Raw genomic sequence first — 15068 nt, forward strand, 5'->3', positions numbered from 1 at the left:
CTGGGCACTGTGGCTCAGCGCTCCAGCGGATAAGATTACAAGCCCACTGATTAATAAGTCAAGCCACAGTGTAGCCTTGGCACTGCCCATAGGTACTCTGCCACTACTGTATACACAAAAGGGTCTGCGTTCCAAAACCTATCAACAGTCTTTTCATGTTTGAGACAGCTTGAGTTATTCCGAGACGGTGTCATACAGCATAGTCCAAATCCAAAACCTCCCATTCTCTTGTGTACATGCTCTGATCCGAGATCCGAGATTCAAAGACGGGGAGCTATGGGGTGTTGATTGTATGTGTCACATCCGCAACCACAGTAGACATGTTGCTTGGACTGACTTCAATAAAAGTAACTAGATGGTGGATTTACCTGTCGATTGCCCATCTCGGCATAAAAGTGCTTAAACAAAAATTAGCCCAAGGCAGTGTGGCTGTTTTCCCCAGGTTACCGCTTCCACCCCGTTAGATGCACGCTCCAGCCAGCAAGGTGCATACGGTGGGGGTCTTTGCTCAATCGGGGAGGGGAAGCTTTGAACACACCCCGGTCACTTCAACGCCAATGCACGGATCTGCACCATCTTCTCAAGCGCAGAGAGCTCTCTTTTGACTGCAACACCAAGATTCAACCTCATTTCTCATAAAGTTTTTTTCTTTCACTTAATTCCCTCTTGTACATAACACACCCCCTAACCCCCAAGCTACAATCAGCTGCCCCCACGCCCATATACGATCAATTGGTCCATTTCCGGGTGTTGTTCTGCCTCACTCGGCATCCAGACCACCCGCCATCAGTCTGGGGAAAAGAGAGTCCGTGTAGGAGACGACGCGCTAGACGGCTTCAGGACCGAGCAAAAAAAAAAAAGAAGACACCTTCACCTTCCCCGCCCATTCCACAGCCATGCTTCGTCGGCCGTACCAAGCCGGGCTGGGCCTGCAAGTCTGCCAGGCTTGTGAGCTTGTCTCTGGCAGACAATCGATGCGCACAGCCAAGCGTAGCTTCGTGACACTACATCCCAGCAGACGCTTGGCCAACTTATCACCACCAAAGCCTACCTGGACGATCGCCACTCGCTCCTTTGGGACCTCGCAGACATGTCTAAAATCAAAACGCCAGCAGACACCGCAAAGTACTACCCAGAACCCAAGCCCCTCGCCAAGCACGTCGGCCCACGCCAGCTCACCGGTGGGGGACCAGGATGTGCCAGATTTGGAAGAGATCATGGCTGCCGTTGACCGTACCACCAGGAAATTCACTGCCCATTCGGGGATCCCCTCTGAGCACATGACGCTCACAGCGCTGCGGGCTTGTGCGCAGACGGATGTCAGGCAAGCAGCAGACACCCAGACCAGTCATTCTGCCGTTGCTGCGGCCGAAGACAGGCCTGTCTCGAGACTCTTGGGCTTGGAAGGTGATGCCGCAAAGGCTGGCCAATCTAGCACCTCTACTACAGTTTCTGTGCTACGGCCGGAGGACGTTGTCGACAAGGTATCGGAAGCGGCATATGCGATCGTCGCTCATCCCGCGGTTGTTATCACCCCGCAAGTGCTGGAGGAATATGTTCGACTTCAGGCTCGCCTTGGCAGACCGCAGACACTGCCACAAGTCTTGGGTCTCTACGGCAGCAAACCCACGCCCAAGGAAGTGTCTGGTTCCATCCGCTACACCGATTCCAACCCGGGGAGAGCGAGCAAGGCCGTGGATCCTGCCGTTGCTGAAGCTGCTCTCAATGCGGCGATCGAGGCCGATAATCTCGAGGCTGCTATTGGGGTTGTGGAAGCAACATACTCTTCCAAATCCTATCTGCGCGCAAAAGTTATTAGGAAAGGGCTCCTTCCTGCAGGTCTAGCTGGTGCCGTGCCCTTAGCGCTCTATCTCCTGGCCTCTGAGTTTGCCCAGTTTCAGTCAGCCTGGGACCATGCGAGCGCCACCAAGATTGCCTTTGCTGGCGCCCTTTGTTATGTTGGATTTACCGGCACAATCGGGATGGTTGCGGCCTTTACAGCCAATGATCAGATGAAGCGGGTTACGTGGGCTATAGGAACACCTTTGGGCCACCGATGGCTCTACGAGGACGAAAGAGCGGCCCTCGACAAGATTGCGTGTGCTTTCGGATTCTCAGAGGAGCACCGGTACGGTGAGGAGGAGGGGGAGGAGTATCTCTGGCTCCGGGAGTACTTATTGAGCAGGTCTATGATCCTGGATGCGGTGGACCTGATGGAGGGTATGAACTAGGGGGGAACTAATGGAGATAAGCGGCAGTTGAAGGTGGCGGGAAGATGAAGATGGAATAACGACCAGCACGCATCCGTAAGACCCAGGGAGCTTGGCACTCAGCACCGGGGCTCACGGAAACTTTGATCGTCGCTTTCGGACCCGGGACGTTCTTGGCCCAACTTCCCTAGGTACCGCTAGGCTAGTTGATCAGCCGTGGGGCACCTCATCGGTCGCTGTCTGTTGTGGTTGCCAAGAGTGTGGAGCATAATATCAAACTCTAGGATGCTAAACCGTCGAGATGGGATCCAAGACCTTTCACATCGATTGCTTTGCAAGGCGCAATTCTGCGGCCCTCCCTACCCGTGGCCTCGTACACCCCCAAAACAATGCGTACCCAGCCCAGGGAGAAACCGGTGGAGCAGCCTCCCGTTCCCCAGACGCCAGTTGACGACCGCGCGCTGCGCTGTTTGGTTTGCCCACCCCCCCCCCCCATATGCATGCCTGTCTCTGCCATGGGTGTTGTGTCGCTCCCAGCTTCGTCCTGATTACGAAGGCCCCCGACGGCATTTGAATCGGGTGTACCTACCGGGCTTGGCCCGCAGCCCAAGTGTACTTGTTTCTACGTCACTTTATCTCCCCCGTCCACCCCATGCCCTCCCCTCCCAGCCCCAGCGCCGGCCACGATTTTGATACGTATTTATGTCCCAACCTTCCCCCCAGCCCCCAGCTTTAGGTCCATGTTCATGACAGGGTCAACACGCCACTTGAATAGACAGTCTTGGAACGCTAACTTCTTCAACGTTGGACTTTCTCACCGCTCGGCCGTTTCATCAGACTTGTTGCTTCCTATTTCGTTCTTCGTTCTTCTTCAAACGTCTTTACCAACGCACCGGTACACCAGCGCCACACCATGGCCGCCTTTGAGCGAGACGAGGCCAAATGTCTATACTATGCAGCATTTGCCTCGCACCTGCACCGGCAGGCCTTTGACTTTATCTACTGGTTTCTCTTCATCCTTGTTGTCTCCATGCTCTTTTTGTCGTCATGGAAATACAGCGGGTCAGTTCATGTCCTCATTTTTTGGGGGGGATGGGAATTGGATGGGCGCTGACTACTGTCTAGTGATATGGAAAAGGTCTCAGACCTGGAGCCGGGATGCCCAGAATACAAGAAGAAGATGAAACGGTGCTTCTATGTCTGCGCGCTCTATTCCAGTATCTCGGTTGTTGCCGTTGTGATGGAGGTATATGCCCTGTTGGCCTTGCAATTTTGCGATGGAGAGGACCTCATGTCGCTATATTGGTCAACATGGACCATGTTGCAAGTTGGGTCACTGATTGCCATCTTTGGTATTCTCCTTGCGGTCTACAACAGCGTTCGCGCTAGGAAGAACCCGTGAGTCTATCGTCTCGTCCCCTCAAAATGAAGCCATCACTAACAACCAGACAGCCCTTGGGCGTTGGCATTGGGTACTCCTGTACTTGTCGTTGCCGGCATCGGTCACGCGCTTCACAGCTCGGTACGCAGGCGGGCTGAAAGGATGCGGTCTAGGAGCCGGAGCAGGGCTCGCCATCGTGCCGTGTCAAACTGCAGCTCCAGTCGCATGGAACTGAATGGTGTGCCAATCAGCAGAGAGTATGTCACCCATATGCACCTCCCCGGGAGGAGACAAAAGAGACAGAAGAGACTATCCATTTTGCTAACCAATGATGTTTTCAGACAAACACTCTTTGGCGAGGAGAGCGAGAAGGAAGACGGCGAAATCCCAGGAAAGCTCGTCGGATACACCCCGGACGGATCCCCGATTATCAGATTCACGGAAGACCCGGGGAGGATCGGGGCAGATCGGGGCGAGGTCATCTGCAGAGGCGAGGGCGGCCACGTCATTGTCGCTTTCCGGAAGGGGATGACGACGATCATCAACGGCGCAATCTCGAGCCCGCCGCCGGCTGCCCTGCTACCCGTACCCATGACCAGTCCCGGGCCGAGTTATTCTTCTGCCGGTCTTACAGTACCGCCCCGATCGCCGGTCGTCAAGATAGAATTGCCAACCACTGGGAGGACGACGCCGACGCCAGAGCCTCGTGCGACACCACCGACGTTGCTGCCGAGGGATTCCCCTGTATGACATTGCATAAGTTTTACTTTATTGGCTTGGGATCACAGGGAAAAGTGATTGGATTTTTCTTTCTTTTGGACAATGCGCCGGTCCGCTGGTTAGGGGATAAAATTGCAAACGGATTGGGCTTGGAAATTTTTTTAGCGTTGTGGTTGGGTTTGCGGGAGTTCGAGAGAGTCAGTTTTTTCTTTCCTTCTTGGATGGCCTAGGAAATAAATGGGAATCGGCTACCGGGTACACAAGCGCGCGGAACATTGCATCTTTTTGGTTATCATCTTTTTGGAAAGAGCGAGTTTGGTTGTATGTGCGTTTTACATTTCATCATCTGGGAGATTTGGAAATTCCTCGCATAGTTTTTTGTCTCTGTTACATGTGTCTTTTTATCTCTGTCTCTCATTTTGGATTGGGAAGGTGAAACTGGTAGGGTATCCGGTTGGGAGTTGAAAGTTTGAGTCACACATGACTGCGTTATCTACATTTTGTCTTACTACTGTGGTCTGTGTCTTTTTTGCCATGCTTTTTCAAAGGCACACAGCCACGCTTGTAATCAAAGATACCTTTTTTTTTTTCTTCCTCGTCATTTCTTTTGGCTCGACTGCAATAGCCCGGAGTGGCCGTGAGATATGAACATGGGCGGAAATCTTTACTTCACCGCCCACCAGATCCAGCTGTCCGTCCCCCCTTGTTTAGTGTTTACGCCCCCTTTTTAGCTCCTCGTCACCCTTGTCCCGCTCCGCGGTAGGCGGGAATGCAAACACAGGTCAGCCAAGACGACAGCCAAGGATAACGGGCTGTTATTATCATTAATAATAATACACACACACACACACACACACACAAGGGAAAGAGAGAAGAAGAGACGAATCGGGTATCTGGATTACAATTGCTTCCTGCGGTGATACGTTGTATTTGAGTTTTCTATTTCCATAAAACTATTCTAGTTTGTTTGCGAGGAGTGTGTACCCCCCCACTTTCCCAAATAGGCAGTTTCCCAGCATCTGAATGAGATGCCGCTCGGTTCACGCACGGTAGATCTACCATACTTCCCGGCAGGGGGGTGAGTAAGATTTGACGGGTGGATTTCGTGGCTTAAGGGAAAGGGGATACGACCTCAAAGACGACATCCCGTCCAGAATTAAAAGGTTTCTTTTTCACCATATATTGGGCATGAATTATCGAACATGGGAAAGAGAATTTTGCATGATACACTCCGTATCCGCTGATCGACACACGCCCAAGTAAGGGGAAAAAAAAAAAAAAAAAAACTCCGTGAATTGAAACGGTGAGTTTTTCCCACGTGGGAGATGTCATTCGTTCTTCTTTGACCAGCATCACGGGCACGGGACGGGTACAGTACGCTCGCACCCCCTCTCAGACGTCACTACCACCACCATCAGCCCTCACCAAAATTCATATCCAATCTCACCAAACCTCACCAGCCAACAGCAACGTGCCCTAAACGAATGGCTCTTGACAAGAAACCCAAGAACACGGCAAAGGGTGATCAGCTGACACCCCTGCCCCATGTCAACCCTGCATCCAACCAAACCTGACCGCCGGGTTTACCAGGCAAAACCACCCGACTGGGAATTGTCACGATGATTCTTCCAAATCGGGAGAAAGGAAAAAAAAATTGTTTCGGATGATGAAACTACCGACTCTCTCTCGTACACCAAGTCATTTTACATTCCACCCCCCAAAAAACAATCCCAGAGATACGGACTGAAACATACACTCCTCCATCCAACCATCTCCCTCTCCCAAAAATGTGGCAGTGCTGTTGCTCTCTCACCTCAGAAACATCCTGACTGATCGTCCCCCCCCCTCCCCCTCTCCCAAAACACCCTGCAAGAGTCATCACTATCTCACACCCTCCAAAAACCCATATCATCGGGAAATGGCATTTCCATGATGCGCCTTGTGTAAGGCGGGATTTCGCACATCAGCATCTCAACACCCCCCCCTCCCCATCCAACCGTTTTCACGCCTTTAACCCCGTGTTCCCATCATTCCTTACAAGGTCTAATAAACCCCCCGGATCCGATCCTAATATCCGTAATTCCCTTCAACAGAAATAACAAAGTCTCCCGCGAAGTCTGGTCAAGCATTCTGGATACCCGGCAACCCATCACAACTTGGCAAACATTGTCTCTGAGCCGCTCCTTGGCAAATGTCACATTCGGTCTTGGTATTGTAGGAAAAGATACGAAAAAGTTTCACATGACTTTCGTCTCTATATCTTTTCCGCTTCTTTTGATTTCCATCACCATACCCCCCTCCTATGCCCTTCCGGCTCGTCCAACCTGAAGAATCTCACCCGTCAGCCGATCGTCGCTGCGAAGTACCGGCCAAGAGCTGCCGTCCGCCTTGACCAGTGTAACTTCAAGCTTGGTGCCCAAGATCTTAAAGGTCGACTTGGCAGCATCTATCGTCCCAAACAGCGGGACCTGCGCCTTGTATCGCTTCGGCACGGGCGCGTCTGTCGTCAGAAGGTCCAGGTCGATGGTCTTGTCCTGGAATTCCACCTTGGAAGCCTCCTTGTCGATCTTCTTGAGGAAGAACGAGGCAATCACCGATGTAGGGGTTTGGTAAAAGTCGGTTCTGTACAAGAAAAAAAAAAAAAAAAAGGCGATAAGCATATGTTTTTTCGTCTAGACCAACCATCGGCGGTCAAGGGAGGTGGATCGATATGTTTCTGCTCGATAGGATACCCGCAGACACAGCCCAGTCTTGGCCGCGGCCTTGCTTGCGTCGCGCGTAGGAAAGCCTATGAAGCAGAAATCGCGATGGGGAAGGGAGGGGGAAAACAAGGGAGTAGAGTAAACTCACCTGACCGTCTCCAGGACCTCTTCACCACCAGCCGACGACGTCTTGGCCTTGTCTTTTTCTCCGCTCCCGACGAACAGATGCCTGGCCTTTGTCTTACAACCCTCAATCTTCATGAACTGGTCAAACTCGAGGACGCGGCGCTTGCAACAGCTGTAACCTTTGCTGCCCTCGTGGAAGATGGGCGCTCCCGGGTGGTGCACGCAGCTCTCGCCTTCCCGGCTGGAGCCCTTCTTGTAGGCTACACCGCATCCCTTCCGCCTGCAAACGCGGCCGTCCGGAATCTCGATTGTGGCGTCGTCATCCTCCGACTCGGCGACGGGGGGTGGTGGAGTGGGTATGTGCTGAGGGGCGGCGACGGGCGCACGGGGTGGCGGGGCAGGGAGGTTTGTCGTCTCGACGAGACCTTCCGGAGCAGCTTCCCTCTTTTCGATCTTTGGCGGGATATCGGTTGTGCTGTGCTTGCCCTCGGTGCATGGCTCAATGGCCATGAATTCCTCAAAGGTGAGAACGCGCGGCTTGCAGCACTTCCATCCTGTTCCCGAGGCAAAAGAAGGTTGTGGTCAGCTTGGCGGGGTCTAGAGATATCAATGTGATAGGCAGGCCAGAGGGAAGCTGCAGGATGGTGGTTGACATACCTTTCTGGCCCTCGTGGAAGACGGGGGGACCGGGGTGGTAGCGGCACACCTCTTCGGGGTCTGTATACTCCTTGCCGCAACCTTGATGGACACACTTTTGAGCCATGGTGACAGGAGCTTTAGGTAGGTACCTGGAAGGCGGGGAGGGGTCGTCCGGAGCTGTCTTTGTGAGATTGGAATCGACTTTGTTGGTGGTGAGGAAGCGAAAACTGTCGCTGTTGATGGTTGTTGATGTCAAAACAACAAACAATTAATCGCTGCCAAACAAAGGGGTTTGGGCGGTCAGATTCAGGGCATCTATGGAAGCTCTCTCGAAGAAAATGGAAGCTCCCGTTGCCCGCTGTCGCTGATAGGGTTGGTGGGGGCGGGGAAGCTGTGGAAACGCGTCGTCGCGACTGCCCAGCGGGCCGGGGTTTAGAGATCTGGCCTAGCCATAAACGGTTTAGTCCATTGGCAATAAAACAACCTTAGGCCATGAGCCTGTTTCGATATCTGACTCGCTTTCAACGTCAACTCATCAAAATAACCTACCAATACACCGGTTTCACCGAGCTTCATACCAAGCAATCATGCGGGCTACCGCTCGTCTACTTCAATCATGCAGAATAACCTTCTTCACACGTAAAACCTGCGGACTATGCACCCAGGCAAGATCAGTTTTATCAGACGTCTGGGATCAACGGCCGTTTGCCTTCGAAGAGGTTGACATTGTTGATCCCAAGTCCAAACCATGGTTGGATCTCTATGACTTTGATGTCCCCGTGGTGAGCTTACTTGCATAAAGAACGACGGAAAGCAACTAATTCAAGAACAGATTCACATCAGCAAGTCTGAGGCGCCCGAAGAAGATCCCAAGCTGTCTTCCCAGGCCGTGAAATTGATGCATCGGTTTACAGTAGACCAGGTCAAAGCAAAGATGGACCTTGTTGAAAAGTCATGAGCATGCCGGCGGCCTCCAGCATGACCAATGATGTCAGTCATTTGTTTTGCTATCGTATATACGAAGTTCTGGACCATCTAGTCTAGCAGTCCGAACCGTACGACAGCCCGTGGAAGGATGAGAGTACAGCTGTGCTAATCACGGTTGCACATGTAAACCTACCATCGCTAGCCATCTCTTCACAGCCTCAATACGAAGCGGCCTTTTCACCTGGAACCTTTCCCTGGGCAACGGCGAGTGCGTCCACCATTGTAGCCTGAAGAGCCGTAAAATCCGTGGCCACGTTGATCATATGGAATCCCATATCAGCGTACTTCTTTGCCTGCTCTCCACCGGTGCAGAATATACCACACTTCTTGCCAGCTGCCACCGTCGCCTTATAGATACGGGCAATAGCATCGTCCAACTCAGCATCCGTCTTGCCGTTGATGATTGGGTGGCCGATATTGTTGCCTAGGTCAAAAGGCCCGATGAATACAACATCAACTAGTGGCGCAATCTCTTCCACGGAATCCAGAGCCTCCTTGGTTTCGATCTGCACCATGGTCAACAGGCTGTCGTTGGCTTGCTGAAGATACTCTGTAAGCGTCGGTTCCGGATGGAAGTTTTGCACCGCAATCGGGGAACCGAATCCTCTCGTTCCCAGTGGTGGGAACTTGGCTGCTGATACCACGCTCTTGACCTCATCAACAGTCCGGATCAGCGGTACAAGTATCTGAACCTCTGGTTAGCCGGACTCACTCAACACAAGGGGAGTTCTGTCATTCTCACTCCGTGTGCACCGCTATCCAATGCCCCTGTGAGCGCAACGTCAGCCACTGCCGGATAGTTGGGAGATCATCTGAACACTCACGTTTCACCATCCAAGGTTGGATGTCCGGTAGTCGAACAATAGGGGACACACCCAGGGCGGCAATGGCCGGAACCGCGTCATGCATTGCAGCATCTAGCAGGGTGTCACAGATTAGTCTTGGGGTTTCACCATTGACATAGATCTACAACGGAATAGGCCTCTTACCGTCGATGTTGCCGTGTTCACAGTCCACCATTACCCAATCTCCACCCGACCTGGCCAGTACACGAGAAACATTGGCACCGGGAATCATCTGCCAGAAGCCCATAGCTGGCCGCTTGCCTTCGGTGAAGACCTGCTTCAGTTTGTTTGACGTTGTCATCTTGGCGGATGCAGCCATAGCGGACGACGACATGAACCGAAGTGGTTGGCCGATGCGAGGATGATGTATTCCGGACGATACGGACTGACGAGATATACAGAGGCGGAATGTTTGTAGCGCGCCGGTTACTGCTGCTGCTCTTGTCCGAACCATGGTGGATCCTTTATAAACAGTCCGAGAGTCGCTCTTTTCAACAGGCCACCACCACCAACGGGGATGTTTCAAAAGAGGCGATATGATTCGAAACCCGGAAATCCACGCAAGGGGTGAGTGAGGTTTGTCTAATGACCCCCACCAACATCTACTTTCACAACGTTGGAGATCTGCGGGGGCGGAGTTGAGGCTTTTGCGGGGTAACACATGGAGGAACTGTTAGCTTGGGATCGTGACCCCCTCTTATAACCGCCATTCACCGAAGGCATTGCCAAGTATTTGGTGATGCCTTCAAGCAATAGATATCGATGCCAAGGGGATGCCCAGGCCGAAATGTAGTTCAACAGCATTGTTAATGTTGCTTCTCGCCGAGACTTGCTTGCAAATGTTGCGAACTACCCTGTTCAGCCTGATAATAGGGGTTGCTGCAGGCGCGCTATACGTCGTGAAACGCTGTGTGTGATGAAGGGGCTTGTTTTCTTTGCCCTGACAGCGGCAGCTTCGGCGAGGATGACGATCGGTATGCAAGTTTTTTTTTTTTTTTTTTGACTGTTGATCGACATGTGGCTGTGTCTGCGTTGATACATGCACAACATAGGGAAAGCGTTCACTGACAAATTATATCGATATGCTATTCTAGACGGATTCCATGCTCCAGATGGGCAAAACGTGGTGATCGGGAAAAGATAGATGGCTGTTCTGTAGCGTAACAAGCCGCTGCATAGAGGCCTCCTGGACATGGCATGAGAGTCGAGTGGCACCTGATACCAGGTTCTTCTCTCTTAGGGGGATTATCAGGACAAAACTGACAAGTCTCTTGTTGCCGCCATAGATATAGTGATTGTTTTCCATTGTTTGCTTTGAACTGTAAATGCTTCTTTCTGACTGTATGACCCTCTCTAAGTCGGATATGGCCTCCATCTTGAATGCTGTTGGTCACACAATCCAGCTATTACATAATATCTTATTCTCCCCAACCACTCATCAAAATTGGACCATTCACGATTTATATCGGGTATGGTGTAGCGGTAACATCGTTGACTCTCACTTCTCAGAAGTGTCTGTTCTCTCAACAGCCCCGGGTTCGACTCCCGGTATCCGAGTCCTTATTTTTGCTTTTTTTCTTCTATCTGGTGCTGATCAGGGATGGCTTGATAAACCAAATTTTTGATGTGGATCTTGATGATCATACATACGATAAGATGAAACAATCTATTACATTGCATTCCTTCATTGTGGTCCCTTGTATAGGAATAGAACTTGTAAATGTAGGATTGATACAGAGGCAAGATTATGCTATCAGTTCCCTCTCGGCGGCACACAGCTACAGGTTGACATTTACTTGCTTTCTCAGGGGTGAACAAGGGGACCCCGATAGCCTCATATCCATGCGGTTCCCGATACAACAATACCCCCACCAAGCCAGCTTCTCCCGCCCCACTCACCTACTCAAGCCACCAGGGCGCGTCAGGCTGGCCAAGCTCTGGAGAGCTTCACGAGTGAGGCTCAAGCTCAAACAGCAAACCGCATCCAAAATAATTCTTAACCACCCCTTCCCGCACTCACAATTCGCACCTCCGACACATCGCCAACCACCCCTGAAAGCCCTCCTTTTCACCAACCCCACAACACCACCCCTCCTCTTACTCTCAACCTCCCAACCCACAACAAAATGTCAATCAACAGCTACATCTCCAGTCCGCCCCCCTCCCTCCCACCCCCCCCATCCTCCCCTTTCGTCCCCCCATACTAACCTTGTCCCCTTCAGAAAAAGTCTGCATCATCACCACCGACGGCAGAACCCTGGTCGGCACCCTCGCCGCGTACGACAACACAACCAACCTCGTCCTCCAAAACACCATCGAGCGTATCATCCGCACTCCCGATGACGCCGAGCCCTCGGCCCAGGTTCCCCTGGGCCTCTACCTCATCCGCGGCGAGAACGTCTGCACGATCGGGCTCGTTGACGAGGCGCTAGACGACAGCATCAACTGGGCCGAGGTCAAGGGGGCTGTGATTGGGACTACGAAGCATTAAGCAACTAAGAGGCAAAGACTGGGGAGGTTAAAGATTTGATAAATACAAAGGAGAAGGAAGAATGGCACGTTAAGAGCTGGGTTTTGACTGTGAAGGAAATGCTAATGGCCAGTTAAAAAGAGGTTTGGGAAGCGGCGGTTCTACTGCAGCATTGGGAGAGGAAGCTTTGAGAAACTGTTATGGCGTTTAGGAGTCGCACACATATATGTGCAATGGTTTGCCTCGATGGGTATGCCCTCTCTTTCTCTGTTATTTCACAAATCACACACACACACACACACATATATATATATATATATATATATATATATATATATATATATATATATATATATATATATATATATTCGTTTTCGCTGACATTAACACGCAGAAGAATTCAAGATACCCCATGAGTAAAAGAAAAAAGCTGGTGATCATAGGAAGGAATCTACAGAGTTTTATTTTTCCCCATCTCAGACAAGTTCTACCTACACCTAGGCAAAGATTCTGTCCAGCAAAATACCAGCAAAGGTATTCTGGCCCGGTGACGACACTACCCTGTTGATTCTGTTGCCCCTTCTCAGACTGAGCCAGCCCATCGTGTCACCAGGAACCTCATCGAACGTGACGGCATCCATCGGGTCCTCGGGGTGTGTCTCTACTGTGCTGTCGACCTCGGCCGGCTTGGCTCTCCCACGGTTATCGATGACGTGCATGCCCCTTGTCCACTGGCCGCAGGTCTCGACTCGGATGTCTTCTGGCTTGGGCACAGTCGTCCACTCAGGATGGTCGCGCGTCAGCATGTACCAGATGGTCAGCGGGTCATGAAGGGACAGGCCCTCGTTGTGGCCCTCGCCGAGCATCGAGTCAATCTTGTTAAAAGTGCCATTCAAAAAGGTTTCGGTCCATTTGGCAAGGGGACTGCCTTGTTTCAGCAGCGGCTGGATCTTTTGGTTGAAAGTCTCCTTGTGGAGCTCGTGGGGAGTAGTGATATCCAAGGGGAACAAGCTCAGCTTGAGTTGACGGGGCAACTTCTCAGGATAGGCACCCAGGACCGACTTGCCGTGTATTGTTGGTGGCATCGTCGATGAGGGGACCTTGGACGTGAGAGCGTAAACTCTGGCAGCGGCAACAGCATCAGCCATGCAGTTGAACTCGGCCACAGGAGTCACGTTTCCGATGGTGTTGACAGCACCCCCCATCACAACAAGCTCCTTGACGCGGAGGAAGGTCTCAGGGTCCTTGGCGGCTGCGAGGGCAACGTTGGTGAGTGGCCCAACGGCAACGACTGTGATGGTGTCCTCTGGCTCTTCCCTCAAGATGCGGAGGATCTCCTCGTGGGCAGGACCCTTGCTAGGGCTGAAGAAACGGGAGAATGATGGTGGCTCATCAGAGTCTGTAGCTCCCTCCACCTTGTCACCGAAAAGGGTGCGCCAGGTATCCGCGGGGCTCAGGTCAGGGTGCTACAGATACCAGTTTAGCCAAATGATGCCCCTATTCGCGATGTAAACAGATGGAAATCTTACAGCTGTGTGGACACCATGCAGCCCATCCTCACCATCTATAACGCGGGTTAGGGTTATCCTCAGGACTCGAACTTTCCTAGACTAAACTTACGGAAATGGTCCGCCACCAGCTCTTCATCTTCCAGGGGATGAGAAGCACCAACGGCAACAATAGGCTTGTAAGCGTTCAAGGCACCAAAGGTAGGTTTGCCGTTGGCCTCGCGCCATTTCATTTCCTTCTCCAGCACGTGAAACATGGCCACGACATTGCGGAGGCATCTGCAGCCGCGTCAGACAACAGTTCTCGACATGTTCCAGGAACTTTCCACAAGCGAGACCTGGGGGTCGTACCTTTGCAGCGGGACATTGCCGTATGTGACCGAAATCATGGCCACCTCGAGCTCCTCGGGAGAGGCGCTGAGGGCCAGCAACAGTGCCAGGACATCATCAACACCTGGGTTGGCTGTGTTAGTACATATGCAGATATCGTGATTTTAGGTTTTGACAGTACCAACCTGGATCGGTATCAATGATAATGCGGTTCTTGGGCGCCATGACTGGAATATCTGTGCTTGCAGAGAGGGTGCAAAATGCGGGGTTGCTGTGTATGTCCCAAGTGTACGAGTTGGAGACCCTGATGAGCTTTGACAATTTAAAAAGATATAAAGATGTGTGGCAAAGAGGAGGTAACCCTTCTTATCTCAAACCGTCCAAGAGAATCACCTCAAGAGTTTTCGCGGCTCACAAGGAGAAAGATGATACAGGCCCTAGGTCAAGGTCTTGAACTGATAACAAGGCCAGCCTGGTTTCCAGCAAAAGACTGGGAGCTTGTGCCGCCAGGATGGTGGGCAGAGATGTCCCACCTTCCTAGTCTGGAATCTTGCTGCTGTTCGATCTTTCTGATTGCAGCCCAGTCAACGGCCTCGTCCGCTTTGGTTATGTAGACATTGGAGGGTTGTGGCCGCCATGTACAGGCAGTGCCGGTGAGGGTGCAGCTTCCCTATAAGAAGGCCATCCCAACGTCTTTGAGTTGCGGATGCCCCTGTATTGGATGCTCATGCTGAACTGATTCACTGCCATGTGTCTCCACCACGATATCCGATAAGCCCTGATAGCTGAGTTGGTGAGATTGTTGACACTGAGAAGAGCATCTACTCCGTATCCATATCGGAAACAAAGCCAACAGAGAAAGATACGGGTCAAAAGAGTTGCTCTTGATACCTATCGAGCAATCTTTTCAATATTTCACGTAACCTGCCAAATGTCATCATCAGTTTGGTCCAGCCTTCGTATCACCCCTGAACAGCTGCCGATATCGTCCAGCCAATCACGTGAAGCATCGCTGCCAAGTTGGGTCCCAGGGGTGTACCGTGCACTCTCTCCACCCTAGATGAAGCTGGCCAAGGGAAACGCAGCCGAACTTCTGAACACCTTTCACCTGGCAAGACACGCCGCCGCTGTGGCTTTCCATCAAGACTTT

At 51.9% G+C, this 15068-nt stretch overlaps 7 protein-coding genes and 1 non-coding gene across 8 annotated transcripts; 5 read left to right on the plus strand and 3 right to left on the minus strand.

Annotated features, from left to right (window-relative positions):
- Positions 1-896: 896 nt before the first annotated feature.
- On the plus strand, positions 897-2231 carry QC764_111900 (uncharacterized protein; the record flags this gene model as incomplete). Its single annotated transcript, XM_062942449.1, has 1 exon — positions 897-2231. One exon carries the CDS (start codon positions 897-899, stop codon positions 2229-2231), a length of 1335 nt encoding a protein of 444 aa, XP_062805399.1.
- An 892-nt stretch (positions 2232-3123) lies between these two features.
- Positions 3124-4841, plus strand: QC764_111910 (uncharacterized protein; the record flags this gene model as incomplete). The annotated part of the gene is made up of 4 exons (XM_062942450.1): positions 3124-3272; positions 3336-3608; positions 3663-3848; positions 3933-4841. 4 exons carry the CDS (start codon positions 3124-3126, stop codon positions 4339-4341), a joined length of 1017 nt encoding a protein of 338 aa, XP_062805400.1. The 3' UTR covers positions 4342-4841.
- A 1382-nt stretch (positions 4842-6223) lies between these two features.
- Positions 6224-7902, minus strand: QC764_111920 (uncharacterized protein; the record flags this gene model as incomplete). The annotated part of the gene is made up of 3 exons (XM_062942451.1): positions 6224-6933; positions 7162-7693; positions 7797-7902. The coding sequence occupies 3 exons, from the start codon at positions 7900-7902 to the stop codon at positions 6612-6614; spliced, it is 960 nt and encodes a 319-aa protein (XP_062805401.1). The 3' UTR covers positions 6224-6611.
- QC764_111930 (uncharacterized protein) lies at positions 6366-10403 on the plus strand. The gene is made up of 2 exons (XM_062942452.1): positions 6366-8560; positions 8611-10403. Exons 1-2 carry the CDS (start codon positions 8366-8368, stop codon positions 8734-8736), a joined length of 321 nt encoding a protein of 106 aa, XP_062805402.1. The 5' UTR covers positions 6366-8365; the 3' UTR covers positions 8737-10403.
- Positions 8924-10736, minus strand: QC764_111940 (uncharacterized protein; the record flags this gene model as incomplete). The annotated part of the gene is made up of 3 exons (XM_062942453.1): positions 9755-10736; positions 9597-9682; positions 8924-9451 (listed from the first exon to the last, which is right to left on the minus strand). Exons 1-3 carry the CDS (start codon positions 10062-10064, stop codon positions 8924-8926), a joined length of 924 nt encoding a protein of 307 aa, XP_062805403.1. The 5' UTR covers positions 10065-10736.
- Positions 10737-11075: 339 nt separating this feature from the next.
- Positions 11076-11167, plus strand: QC764_0014020. The gene has a single exon. It is a non-coding gene; the product is annotated as a tRNA-Glu (tRNA).
- A 372-nt stretch (positions 11168-11539) lies between these two features.
- On the plus strand, positions 11540-13470 carry QC764_111950 (uncharacterized protein). Its single transcript, XM_062942454.1, has 3 exons — positions 11540-11761; positions 11833-12330; positions 12478-13470. Exons 1-2 carry the CDS (start codon positions 11737-11739, stop codon positions 12099-12101), a joined length of 294 nt encoding a protein of 97 aa, XP_062805404.1. The 5' UTR covers positions 11540-11736; the 3' UTR covers positions 12102-12330; positions 12478-13470.
- QC764_111960 (uncharacterized protein) lies at positions 12521-14541 on the minus strand. Its single transcript, XM_062942455.1, has 5 exons — positions 14104-14541; positions 13940-14042; positions 13701-13867; positions 13610-13644; positions 12521-13546 (listed from the first exon to the last, which is right to left on the minus strand). The coding sequence occupies exons 1-5, from the start codon at positions 14141-14143 to the stop codon at positions 12578-12580; spliced, it is 1314 nt and encodes a 437-aa protein (XP_062805405.1). The 5' UTR covers positions 14144-14541; the 3' UTR covers positions 12521-12577.
- Positions 14542-15068: the final 527 nt, after the last annotated feature.

The sequence above is a fragment of the Podospora pseudoanserina genome, chromosome 1 (assembly GCF_035222485.1).
Source record: "Podospora pseudoanserina strain CBS 124.78 chromosome 1, whole genome shotgun sequence".
In the NCBI taxonomy this organism is placed as follows: domain Eukaryota; kingdom Fungi; phylum Ascomycota; class Sordariomycetes; order Sordariales; family Podosporaceae; genus Podospora; species Podospora pseudoanserina.